Genomic DNA, 14,115 nt, shown 5'->3' with positions numbered 1-14,115 from the left:
GACTTCAGTGGTTGGGATGTGTTCCTTAACTATTTGAAAGAGCAGTGAGGATCTGGTTTCTGAATCTGACTCACCTGAGTATGCCCAATCTCTGTTTTCCTTCATAAATAAATTTCTTAGGCAGGTGAGGACAGCAAAGAAAAGGTGACAGTGAGACAAGCATCTTGTGGCTTCTCAAGCCGTGGAATAGCTGAGTAGGTCTCTGAAGGTGATTTATCCAATGGTTCATTTCACTGCAGACTTCTGTTTGTAAATTTTTTTAAAGACCCCTTGATTTGATATGTTTATTCAATCTGTAGTTGTAGTCTTCTGGGGACATACTTAAGAATAGCCCTTTTCTTTTCATAAAGCAATGTTCCACCACTAGTTTCCTTCTGCTCCTCAGGAATGTTAGAAAACTCAACACTTGGTGAGAAGGCAAAGATTAAAGTGATGGTGTGTTGTAATGAAAATACTCTTTCATCCAAGGAGCCACAAGTTATTAACAGTGTCTGATGGGTCTCTGGTTCATTAGAGATGATTTATGTGTCATTGAAAATATAACCCATTTTTCAAAATCAGCAGAAAAATTAAAATATATATGATGTACACACTTTTTAAAAATATTATTTTCTTTCCAGTTATAGTAGTCCCCACCCCTACCCTCACCTTCACCCCCACCCCCACCTTATTTTTCTTCAACCTAGAAAATCTGTCCCGAGAGCCTGCTGGTCTAGACCCTTTCTCTATTCACTTCCTGCCTCTGTTGCTTATACACTTATTTCAACTTCTCTTCTCCTAATCTTTTGTTCTGACAATAGCCAGAATGTTTGTGATGAGCTAGAGCTAAAGTAAAAGCAAAATAATGTTTACTTGTGAAATGAGGGGATATTGCTTTTGTTGATCAACTGCCTGGCTCTAGCTGATGGGTAGAAAAGAAGTATCTGTGTGGAGTGATTATAAATTTTAATGAACCTGGAAAAGTTTATGTTCAGAGCTCCTGAGCACTTTTTTTTAAAAAACAAGGAAGCACAGAATAGATGTTTTGTCTCACATGCATTAATGTTTCTCTACTTAAAACTATTCTGCATTTTAAAAATTAGTAAGCTTATTGATTACAATAGGGCATAAAATATCACCTCCAAATATGCATCACTAACTTCTACAGGTATAATTACAATGTTGTCACCAGGGGCCCAATCCCAGTTTCCTTGGAGATTGTCTCAATTTGATGCTTTCTGTCTTATCACTATATAAATCTAATACTTACATAAAGGAAATTTCTAAGGCTTCCATTTGTCCTGTGTTGTGTAAGTTCACCTAACAAAGCTTTTCGGTGGTGTTTCATCGACAGTCCAGGGGACCGAAGAATGCACAGTTCCCTCAAGCATTAAACAGACAAACTCAAACCAGCCAGTACCTCCTTGCCCAGGAGGCCTCCTGCTGTCTTCTCCCACCTGCCTGGTTCTGCTCAGGACCAGATGCCTAGGCTAGCATTTTCCTGGGGCTGTTAATGCCAGTTGGGCTCCACCACCTCAAGCCATGGATGCCTCCACCTTGTTACCTATGGGTGGCAGTAACCTTGGAAGGGGATGCTTATCACTCTCTACCCTTAGTGAGCGTCTTCAGGTATTCTCATGCAGCTAGGGAATATGGAGAACTGGGTTGTATTTCAATTTATACTCCACTGTGCTGCTTTTTCTCACCATTTTGTTCAGTTGATCTTTTCTTCCTACTAGTCAATAACTGGCTCCAGAATGTTGAACTTGACCAGCAGAGCCCCAGGACATCTCTTAGTCCCTTGTCTTTTTATTAGGGAACCTTACACTTCAGTGGCTAATAAGAGGGTAGCTTTTCATTGTGTACAACTCCCAGCGTGTACCGCAATAGTGAGTCAAGAATGGATAAACAAAGGATTTGGCTTTTTGAAGTGAATGCACATGTGGGTGATTGACCCAAGTCTGTGTTTTGACAAGGGTGAGTGTTGGGGATGGATATGTGAATGGGTAACCACCACCATACTCCTGGTGCTCTGTCTTCCAGGGTTGCGTCTAATACCAAGGCATTTGCCTCTACTGCTCCACAGATGTCCCCAAACAAATTTCATCCCACTGGTCCTTCCATGAGTATACACCTCTTCCCCTTCCTATCTGATGCCTTGGTTAGCCTCCTTGGATATTCTTGTACTCCTTTCTAGGAACCGCCCTTGGTTTAAAGTCCCTATGAAATATAATTCTAAGGACTCTATATGTATTTATGTTCAGGTCTATATAGTTTTATGAATAGCTATTCCCTCTGTGTAGTAGGTAGGCAGGTAGGTAGGTGGGTAGATAGATAGATATGAATCAAATAGTCTGTTTTTGCTTGAGCCTATTTCTTAGGGTACTGGAAACAAATTTTTAGGACCCCAAATTTGAAGCATATTTTTTAAGTTGATTGAATGATAGCACCATCATTTATCTGCCCACCTAATTCTAACTCAGCGTTTACATGTCTTCAAAAATTGCCATGTATCAATAACATTCATTCATTCATTCAAAATATTTAATGAGCGCCATATGTGACCGGAACAAGAAAGCAAAGCATGGTCCTAGCCCTCATGGAGCTACAGTCTAGTGGGAGAGACAGGTCGAGAAATAATTATGTTCCATTAGATAAGTGCTATAATGGGGGCAGGCTTATTTATAAACCATGAGAGATCAAGTCCAGTGAGGGAATTAAGGGTTTACCAGAGCCAGGCTCCTAAATATCAGTAGACCCAGTCATGGCATAGATTTCATGGTTTGGATTGACATGTAGAAATCTGGAAACAACTATGTTGATTTAGCAAGCAGTGGAGGATTTGTAAATAAAGTCCATGGCTCTCCGTGATTTTTTGATTTTTGAGTGGGAGTCTTTCTTAGTGGAGACATCTACCTGAAGTAGATGAATGCTGACTCTTTCAGCTTCTCAATAATCTCAGTCTTTTCTTCTTAGCCCAGGAAACAATAACAAACACAGTATTTAGTACAGAATAGTTTCATCTTCAGAAGAAATAAAATTACAAATGAAATACCTTTCATGCTCATGTAACTTGACCGTTCTTAATACCTTAAACTGTTCAGTAAGTTCAATGTGGAAATATGGAAAAGAAACACATGGGAAATAATCCTGGAATATCAAATATACAGATTTTGATTGAAACATGTTCTCAGGACAGGTATAGAAAGGATGGGAATTTAGGGGAAATCAGAGGGGGCTTTGTCTCGGGCCTGCTCCCTTCTGTGAGGAATGAGACTGGACTTTGTCTCACCACATATAGGTGCACTGTGGGCAATTTATGTGAAAACACTTTGTAAACTGTGAAGCATTTTACCAATGTAAGGCAGGATTATTATCATTATTTTAAAATGCTACCTTATCGCCTGGAAAAGTTAATGTGCCTCCAGAGAGTCACTCAAGCAATGAAAAAAGTCTGGTTTCTGTAATATCTCTGCCCAAATTATGCAAGGAATCCTCCCAAAGCAATGCTAGTGGATTTTAAGATTCAGTTCTGAAATTTTGTATAATTCAAAATAGAATGCTGTAATTTTTTGTCAGTTTAGCAGACTATAAATATATTCATATGCTTTTTATTTACTCCTAACCTGAAATTATAAAGTAATGTCTTGTGAAAATTTCCTAAGGTCCTCCATATTTTAGGGGTCGACTTATTTATGAGTCTTATATTGTCCAAGAAGCATTGCCTTTGTACCGACGAGAGGATAAGGCATATGTTTTCCAGCATTGATAATTGTGAGCAAAATGATGATAAAAGAGAATTGTTTTAGCATTTCAAAATTACATCCTAAATGACCTAAGCCTGAAAGGTTTTACCTGAAAATTATGTATTTCAATACATACATTCATTAAATTATAAATATGAAATATACAAGTGTAAGATATCATCCAGTAGACGTCTTCCATTTTGCAGATATAAAACTGAGGCTCAGAGAGTCCAAATACTTGCCTGAGGTCCTTCAGTTAATTAGTGGCAGAGTCAGAACCTGAATTCAGATAACTTGACTCTGACTACAGTGTTTTTTCTACCATGCTAACATGCAGGAGTTCAAATATTTTGATAAAAAGTGATACTAAACTCAAACTACTACATGTTCTCTATTCTGTAATTTTATGTTGGGTGATACTAAGATATTGTCTATTTTTTAAAAAGTAGTGTGTATCATTGGAGTTGATGTGAGGCATGCAGAATAACTTCTTAGTTGCCAAGCCCAAGTTAGTATACCTGAAAGTCTCCTTTGCGCTCCTCATTTAAACTTGAGCATGAAAATTAATTTTGAAAGGAAATGAGAATGAGCAGCTAGATGGCTATATTCTGTTTTTGGAAGATAGCTAAATGTAGAATATATTTCAAAACACTATATTTATTGTCCGTGTCTTGAAGTATCCCCAAACTCCATTCTTCTTGAAGGTGTTGAGTCTCTGAAGGTTCAGACTTGATCAGCCGTGAAACTGTGACCTAATATAAACTTGCTAAGAAATAGCATAATAATATCCTTGCCCTGAGGGTAAAACACTCAACTCTAGGTTTTTCTCTTTTATCCTTGCTCAGACTACAGTCATATTTCTTTGTTAGTATTTCCTCTTTGCATTGTGGTACAATTGACGTTGATAGATAGTGTGGAGAAACTGAATTCAAAACAAAAAAAAGAAAAAAAAAGAAAAAAAAAGCAAGCCCTTACACTGTTGGCTCAAAAATAATGTGTGTGGAAAGCTCTCTAGCTGGCCTGCCTGTTCTGTGTTTTCCTTGGGCTGCAGCTGCTGACAGCAGACACACTGAGCTATCATTTGGCCACATTTGGCTCATGTAAATTGTGATAAACAGTGAGCCCATAATATTTATTTTAAAGATTCGTTCAGTGAAGGTAAGCATTCTTGACTTGTGTATACTTGCTAGTAAGTGGAAGACTGCAGATGGAAAAATCAACTGTTAATTTCATGCCACACAATTAATACGGCTGCTCGGTGCTCTCTTCCCCACAGGTGCAGGGGTGTTGGAACCCTTTGAAGAAGTGTGTAGCTAATAGCCCATTTATAATTCAGAAGAAGTCTTCAATGGAAGACCCCCGGGGGATAAATGGACCGTCTGTAAGTAAACAGAATGTCAGTCTTAAGGAAAGAGTTATTACTTTTAAAATCGTAATTACTATTTTTGTTGTAACCTGAGTGTCCAGAAATTCCTCAAAAGCTCTGTACCAATTTTTAATGATTTTAAGTTATGAATTAAGTAGTACTCTGTTTCCTCAGCCAAACCTACTTGATATCTTTCTTAGAGGTTTCAGTTATCAAAAGTTCAGTTCTAGAGAGAAAAGCCAACTTTTATTATGACTTAATTACACCAAAAAGTATAACATAATTTTAAGGCTTACATTTTTCTTTGCCTCGGGGAAAACATATATTTGTCTCATAAACCTTGAAATTAATACCTAAGTTTGGATGATTTTATATGTATTTGTTTTATAAGTGCACATGTGTGCATATCTTTCAAATGTGTGTTTAGTGTGGTAGTTTCACAGTTTGATGAACTCTAGAATTGGCTTTAAATTAAGGAGAACCTTAGGTCTCTAAAGTTTTCTTTTGTTTGTTTATCTTGTAAGCAGAAAAGAAAAGGTTCAGAAATTTTCCTCAGGTTCCTATCAGGAATAAAGAAAGCTTCCTTTGCCTCATAAACAAATATTCCCAGTCAGAGGTAATTTTACAAATAACCCTTGAGTTATTTAGAACTTGAACAAGTCAATGGATCTGAATTTTAGAAAAGCATTGTTCAGTAAGTGAAAGCTGTTTCCTTGGGAAATTCCCTTAGCAGTATTTGGGGTGGCATATGTGACTCTGCCTTTTAAGTTCTTTGATCAATTGTGACGCTCTTAGGCCTGTGGTTTCATAGTTCAGCTTTGTTCACAATAGAATTATTACAAACCCAAAGTGTGATCTTTAGTAATGCTGTTGTGGTTCCTGTAAATGCATGTCTTACAAGACCTATTGGTGTTATACAGTAAGCAGGAACTGCTAATGGATAAGGATTTTAATAACAAAGGGTCAAGTGCTATCAAGGTACTTTGCAGTCATACTGGATGCAATTACAGAGGGTATTTTATGGATCTCCTCAGTCATCCTGGGAGGTAACTCACACAAAGACTTCCAGTTCATTCTGTAAAGCATAGCTTTTATCCTGACCAGGAAAATCACCCTTAACTTAACCTATTTAATTTGTTTGTTTGTTCCTTTAAATTCCTGTTATGGGCCCGGTGTATTTGATTTTATTATCACGTTAAAAATACTTTTGTAGTGCATATAAAATAAATGAAAAATAAACTCACGGATTACTACTCCTTACTGCCCCCTTTTTTACTACTTAGATCGACGCAGGTTGGTGTGTTGGAGAGTCCCTAGCACATGTAACAGAATCTGTAAATAAAGGTTGCTGATAATATTTCCTTTGATATTTTACATTATGCAAATTCTAATTTAAGAATTAAGGCATTAACTAAGATTGCAAATGAAATGAACAAATAGGTAAAGGATGCAATGATTAATTTCTTTTGTGCTTATTACAACAAAAAGATGTGTTTAGTGGGCAATTTCATTCCATATCATCCTGAGGTTTGGTTTTGTTACATGAAGAGTGAAGCAGTTCTGCTCTTGAAAGCTATCTGGCTGCTCAGAAGCACAGAACTCGGGAGGGCTGTTTCTCAAGGGTGAGCCCTGTGGGGCTGGAGAAGCCGTTTCCTGGCAATTTGGCTGGCTCCTGCCTGCTGGCCATGGGAGGCACGCAGGGGCGCTCCGCAGAGCGCCCTTGGGTGGGCTCCTCGGGCTCACTGCTGCAGCCTCTCAGGTTTCCACTTTTTCTCAGGACCTTGGTGATACAGGTTCAAGATGGAAAGTGCACCTAGAACTTAGAAGAAAATGTTCAGATAATTCAGGAATATAAAGGAGGAAAAGGAGACCTGGAACAGCCAGAAGTTCTTGCACTTCCAAACATGAACTAAACTTCCCCTTGTTCTTTATGTTCATCTTTCGAAACTTTTTCTTAGAAAAGGTCTCAACCATATTCAGAATAAACACAAGAGTGTGTGGTACCCATCTTCATTTTGTCTTACCAACCTCTGATCTCTCTTTGCCATCACTGAAAGATTACAATTTTTTCACAGTATTCTTTTTTAGATAAAATTCACATACATCAGAAGACACCAACCTTAACTGTATCATTTTGACAAGTGGTTATACCTATCACAATTAGAATTTCCATCTCTCCAGAAAGCTCTCAGGTCCCCTCTTACTCAGTACCTCTCCAGAACCCCTCCCTGACCCCAGAGACAAGCACTGTTCCAGTGGTTTTTACCTTCAATCAGTTTTGCCTGTTCCAAAAGCTCCTATAAACTGAATCCTCGGATGCATTCTCTTTTTGCTTCTGCTTTTTCTTCAGGCAGCATTAAGTCTGTGAGACTCATCTTCAGGGTTACATGTATCATTAGTTGTTCATTTTTATTGTTGAATGGTATTGCATAGAATATGTTCTTTTTAAACAATATTAAATACATTCGAAGCACTTGTCTGGGAACCTCAATTTCTGCATGTGTAAGATGAGGAGCTTGAAATCCAGTCAACCTAATATTGTTTTATAATTCTTACTTTCCTCCATTCTGTAGAGCACAGAGCATATTTCTGATAGAAGTAGGACCTTTAGTTTCCTCCTCAGAGATAGTATTTAAAAAAGAAGAAGAAGAAAAAAAAGCTCTTTGAAAGGTTTTGCATACAACACCAGTTTATAAAACATCTCTGTATTACTCTACATGTGCAATTATCGGTATAGTATCATGAATCTCTGTTGCCTTTGTAAACGATGATTCTTTCTCAACTTTATGTGGTTCTTTCTTTACTCCATAGATAGAAATGTATGTGTTGAGGCAGGAGAGGAGTCAGGGAAGCCTCCTCACTTCTGACTGTCAAGGCCATGACAGCTGGGGAGCCCCGAGGGTCTCAGTATGGGAAAGGCCACGAGGAACTCCCTTGGCATTTCAGTGCCAAGCGAGGGGGCGCAGCGTGGGAATCCCTTGAACAAGGGGCCCATTCACTCTTAATCTTATGTGATCATGCTTTGTGAGATTTGAAGCTAAAAGTTTTGAGGTGGCTCATGACATGTGAGGGAAGAAAAAATGATTGATTATTTGAACACCACATGGTACAGTATCCTGTGACCCTAGCAGGTCTTTGGTGATATGTCTATCATGTGACAAAGAACCATGGGCAGAAGTGAAGTAGTTGCTCATTTTGATCCTGAGTAGACACTGCCCTGGACAAAGGTTTTCAATCAGAAGTCCCGCCGTTTTCATTCTGGAATGTTCTGCTTGTGTGTTCTCCACCTCTAGGAAGAAGTAGCTCATTATTTTGTAAGTTTTGTCCCTTCCTTCCTTCCTTCCTTCCTTCTTTCCATCCTTCCTTCCTTCCTTCCTTCCTTCCTTCCTTCCTTCCTTCCTTCCTTCCTTCCTTCCTTCCTTCCTTCCTTCCTTCCTTCCCTCCTTTCTTCCTTCCTTCCAGCAGAAGCATCTCACTGGAAGCCTGCATTAGTTTCTTCAGGCTGCTGTAACAATATACTATCACCTGGGGAGAAACCTGCAGGACAATCCTCCCTTGCTTCTTAGCTTCCAGAGGTCTGCGAATAGTCCTTGCCATTCCTGGGCTAAAAGCCCCAGCACTTCCATCTCCACCTGTCTCGTCACATGGCCTTCTCCCCTCTATATCTGTCTCTTTACCTCTTCTTATAAGGACACTAGTGATGTTGGATTAGGGCACAACCTAGAGACCTTATCTTGATTACATCTGCAAACGCTGTTTCCAAATAAGGCCACATTCACAGATATTGGGGATTAGGGCTTCGACATATTTTTCATGAATTGTAATGGGATACAATTCAACCCATTACAAAGCCTAATAAGAATGTGAGGCTTAAAATCTTATCTGTTTGCTTACCCATCCCACTCCCTTTGATTAATTTTAGTTTATTTGGTTGCAAGTAGTGGGGCTCACCATGAACTGACTTAAGCAAACAAAAGGAAAGTCTTAAGAAAAAAAGATATACAGGGAATTCAGGCAGTTTTCTTTCTATATTTCTCTGTAACTTTTTTTAGTCCTCTTTTTGTTTACAGACTGGCTTTCTTTACTTCCCTGGCAGAGTGCTGGCTGCCAACTATGGCCGACGTGTTACTGGGCCATCTACCATGCAGAAGGAAATTCAGGGACTGGTCCTGCTTGGGCCATGACCCTGTGGCTGGTGGAACAGGAAGCCACAGAAACATGGCAGTTCCCAGAGAAGGGACTGGGCAGACCACCCAATAGGTGCCTACTGGGACCCTTTAAGAACCCCCAGGCTGTGCTAATAGAGGCAGCAGTTTGAAAGCACAGCCCTGCCTCTTCCTCTTACAGATGGGGAGATTTAGCCCTTGCTGTGCCGTATCCCACATTCTAATCATTTTAATGGAAATATCTAACAGTGAATATATATAATTCTTTCCTGATAACTTAAGGTCCTTGTTTAACTATCATTTATAAACTGTATCCCTAATTTACTAGTTGTTCTTCTCTCCCTTGACTTGTCTGAGAGCAAGGTGGCTTTGCATTTTCAGGACTAGGCAGTAAAGCCTAAAGCTGGAACCAAACTTGTTGTGATGGGTACATAGCAAATAGAGGCCAACTTGAAATTGGAAACGCAGGTGGGCACAGTGTAGAAAGCCCTGGCATGGAATCAGAATACAGGTTGGGAGTCACAGCTTACTGACGTGGTAAATTGGGAAGCTTATTTCAACTTCTGAGCCTCAACATTATTTTCATAAATAGAAACAACAATATCCATATTAGGAGTCTCTATAGGGAAGGAATAAGATATTGTCCACCAAAGTGCCTTGAAGACTCTAACGCAGTATATACAGCCACTAGTGCCCAGCCCATGGGGCATCCTTTCGGACAGGGCAGTACAGTGAGAACGAGATGTATGTGCTTCAGCCTTTGCTCCACACTTGGACTGCACCTTGACCTTCCTCTGTCTCAGTTCTTCCTCGTTTGGAAGGTGGGGATGATAATAACTTCCCTGCCTGATTATATGGTTAAAAATAACATGAAAGACACCCAAATGAATAAGAGTAGTTTCTAGAGCCTGACGCCTCAGGCTGAGCTGTGAGCTGTGATACCCACTAGCTGCAGGAAACTGGGCATGTCTTTGCGCCTCCCTTGGACCACCTTCCTCATCTGTAACCGGATGATGCTAATAACTTCCATCACAGCGTTGGTGTGAAGACTGAATGAGGTTATACAAGTGAGAGGTCTTCCAATGGTGCCCAACACACTGTAAGTGCTGTCTTAAGCGTTTGTTATTGTTACTAACATCAAAGGTGCCAGGCACACATATAGCAAGTGCTTAATAAAAAAAATCATTGTTATTTAAAATTGATTAGACTGGGATGATGAATTACTGTCTCTCATTTTAGTTGTAATGTAGGTACGGTCACAGGGTTAGGATGAGATTATGACTGGGGTTGCCAGACCACGATGGAAGGAATCAGGCAGAGTTTGCCTTTGAACAGGCAAGGCTGGTTTGGGCACTAAAAAGATGGAATGTGATCTGAGAGTTTGGAGGAGGCTGGCTGTCAAAGTTCAAATAGGGCATCAGTTGAATTAGCGGTTAAGTATTTTATGTAAAGAATAAAACCTAGACAGGAAAATTGTTCCAGAGCCAGGACAGTGACTTGTTTATATTTCCAGGACCAAACATGATGTCAAGCCCTTTATATGCACTCAGTAAGCGTTTGTTTATCAGAGCTGGCCGGAATCTTACGTCCTGGTACAGCTCACTTGGTCCACATGCACTGAACACAAGGAGTGTGACAAGGATGAAAATTGCTTGTGGCAGATGCTAGAAAGAAAGGAAAGAGGGTCTTTAACCATTCAGACTCACTGGCTGTGGCCTGCCTCCGCGCTGGCACTCTTAATGTGCAGGAGTCTGAGAGCTCAAATCACGGCGGGGGTCAGGACCGGAGATGTATAACCAATTAGCAGTGATGGAACATGGGTGTCTCTATCTGACGAAAAATGCCCAGACTTTGGAATTTTTTTGTTTTGTTTTGTTTTGTTTTGTTTTGTTTTGGAGGTAAGAAGGGCAGCTCAAATGCTTAAAAGAAGAAAAACATTTCCTGGTTTACAATTCTGTTAGGAGTGATGGTGATCACCAGAAGCATGAGCTGGAATAAGAAAGCCATATCAATATAATGATAATATAATTAACATTTTCTGTAAAGAACCAGATAGTAAGTGTTTTAGGCTTTACACACTAGAAGATTCTATGGCATGTCTCAACTCTTCAGTTGTGGCATGAAAGTTGCCATAGAACAGACCCACAGGTAGATATAGATAAACTAGATAGACCACCACCTTGTTCTCTTGTCCTCTTGGGGGTGGTTCAGCAACTGCACTGCTCTCGCCTCACCCCTTTGAGGCTCCGCATTTCATTCCCATCAGCCCAGCTCTCTCATCTTAGATTTGATTTATTTCCTCCCTCTGGGCTTCATTTTCTTCTTTTGTAAAATTAAGAACTGAGGAAATGTCTTCTAGTTCTAACAAAACATGATTCAATTAGTATCCATATTGTACTAGATAATCAAAATTAATAAAGTTTATACATCACAAAATAAATGTGTGGTGGTCTCCAAGGGATGGGCAGGGGGACCCATCATGGAAGCTGAGCAGCATCGGGAACCCACCAAGCACTCAGTCTGACAGTCCAATTCCGCAGTTCCAGGATCGCATTTGAACCCAATATGATGCATCTCTCTCTCTCAAAGGTCTCCTGGTCTCTTTCTTTTGCAACCTTCTTCATCCCTTAGCCAATGAGTATTATTATTTGTAGAGTTCATAATATATTTTTATATTGGCACTAATACTATGATGAGGGTCTTTGATGCCCATATTTCTGTACATGGATAATTTTATTTATATAAATATTCCCATAGGTAATTTAAAAAGGTGCTTGAAATATGAATAAAGATCATGTCTACATTTTGTATATCGTTCCAGAATGTGTCATGATTTCAAAATATGTTCACAAATTCTTGAATAGTCCTTGCTCTAAGCAATGCAGTCTCTTGATGCTTTGGGTGTGGCTTGGGTATAGTGACTTAACTCACTTCTAATAAGTGGGAAACAGAGCAGAAATGATGGTATGCCCATGGGAATACCAGGTCCTACAAGCTGATATGAATCAGTCACTCTGGGAGAAGCACACTGCCATGTTGTGAGGACACTCAGGCAGCCTTGTGGGGAGGCTCTTGTGACCAGGAAGAGAATTTTGAAAGTGGATCCTCCAACTCCAATCCTGCTGTCTGATGCCGCTGCCCCAGCAGACAGCGGAGGTGTCCTCATGAGAACTACTGATGTCTAATAGCACCTAACTAAACTGCTACCAGATTTATGACCCTGAAAGAATTCTGTGAGATAATGCATATGTATTATTTTAAGAAGCTAAGTTTTGGAGTAATTCATTATGCAGCAATAGAAAACTAATACAGTGTTTCTATTGATTTTTTTTGGCATTAAAATTATTTTTACTCAGTATTTTGAACAGAAGAAAAGAAGCTTGATAATTAATGTGATTAATTATATAAATGAATACTACATATGTTATAGATAATATAACTATATAACATGTAATTATATAAATACAGTTAATGTAATTCATATTTCCTACTGCATTTCATGTAGCTACTCATTTGGTGTTTTTCTCTCTTTTGTACACTGAGTACATTCAGATGTCAATTTATTTATTTTTATCTCCTCTCCCCCAAGCAGAACTTTTTCTTCTTTATACTATAAATGCTTTGAACTGCTAATTAGCATATATTTTATTCCATCTTGCATTGTTCACACATATTTTTCAATCTGTTTGCCTTCTAGACTGCGAGCTGTTTGAGGGCAGAGAGCATGAGAGGGGAATAACCACCCTCCTCTGACACTCAGCTTTCTGTATTTTGCACAATGTAGACGGGACAAAACATTTTGGTTGAATGAATAAATGAGCGAATGAGTGAATGGGCAGTATGAGAAGCAGAGAGAAATCTTCACAAAGCTCTCTTCTTCATGGCTCCAGGGGAGCAGGAACCTTTGGAAAGAGCCCAGAATCACACTCAGAGCTGCTGCCCTGTCAGGTTTCGTGAAAGTAGAGGTACACTGAAAATACACTCCTCTGAGGTGAAACCTCAGTGAGAGGACCTCCACTAACGGCAAACTTCTGATAATTTGAGCAGAGGATGAGGTTTAGTTTCACATGTCCTTTGTTGAAAATAGGATTATGAAAGAAAATAGAGATTAATTTTACCTAAGTGAAAATAGATGGGCAAAATACGCTGCAATCATATACCAAATTTTCATACGCTTACTGCAAATAAATTGTATTCATTACAGGAGGTTTGCAAACTGCTCTACAAAGTTACACTAGATCAATTAATGTTTATACTTCAAAAGAATTCTTGAAAATTTTTAAAAGGTCTCCCAAATTTAAACGTAACATAGATAAGACTAACATTCTCATAATTTTTAAAGGTTTGATTGATGTCATGCTATGCACATATACTCCCATGTTGTATTAATAAAGCAGTAACTGAGCATGTGTTCTGATTAGTCGAAGTCATCAGAAACCTGTGAGGGTACAGGAGGGACCATGGGCTTGGAGGGCGGCCTGACTCACCTCCAACACAAGCCTTCAGATCTCTGAAGGCTTGGAAATCTCTGGTCGTCTCTGAGCCAGTATCTTCATCCCTAAATGGGGGTGGTATTTCAGTGCTGTGTATCTCAGAATCATTGTGAGGACCAAAAGGAGAACATGAGCAGCTTTATTAAGCAACATAGCAATACACATACACGTTGTGTGTTTATCAAAAGCACACCTTAAAAAACAATGAATGTCGTGTGTTTTTCCAGGGGGTATTTAAAAAAAGTTGTCTTCTTGAACAATTTTTCCTCTCTTATTTTAAGACTAGGATTAAAAAAAGTCTTTATTAAATTACTAATTTTATTTTATCATTTTTTTTATTTTTGAAGTAGGGTGTGCGTAATATG

General features: G+C 39.2%; 1 protein-coding gene across 5 annotated transcripts in view; it reads left to right on the top strand.

Moving 5' to 3' along the window:
* Nucleotides 1-14,115, top strand: part of EYA1 (EYA transcriptional coactivator and phosphatase 1) — a 288,702-nt gene that overhangs the window by 5,617 nt on the left and 268,970 nt on the right. For 4 of the 5 annotated variants that reach the window (XM_054590246.1, XM_054590244.1, XM_054590245.1 and 1 more), the window contains exon 2: nt 5,002-5,106. In XM_054590246.1, the coding sequence (XP_054446221.1) occupies nt 5,074-5,106 (33 nt within the window). In that variant the 5' untranslated portion in view covers nt 5,002-5,073. Of the gene's footprint in view, nt 1-5,001; nt 5,107-14,115 lie in introns of those variants that run through there. The other variant, XM_054590247.1, reaches the window with a different exon arrangement.

This window comes from Pteronotus mesoamericanus, unplaced genomic scaffold (assembly GCF_021234165.1).
Source record: "Pteronotus mesoamericanus isolate MK-2021 breed Mesoamerican mustached bat unplaced genomic scaffold, CSHL_Meso_final scaffold_174, whole genome shotgun sequence".
Lineage (NCBI taxonomy): Eukaryota > Metazoa > Chordata > Mammalia > Chiroptera > Mormoopidae > Pteronotus > Pteronotus mesoamericanus.
This window is presented reverse-complemented; position numbering and strand designations above follow the sequence as displayed.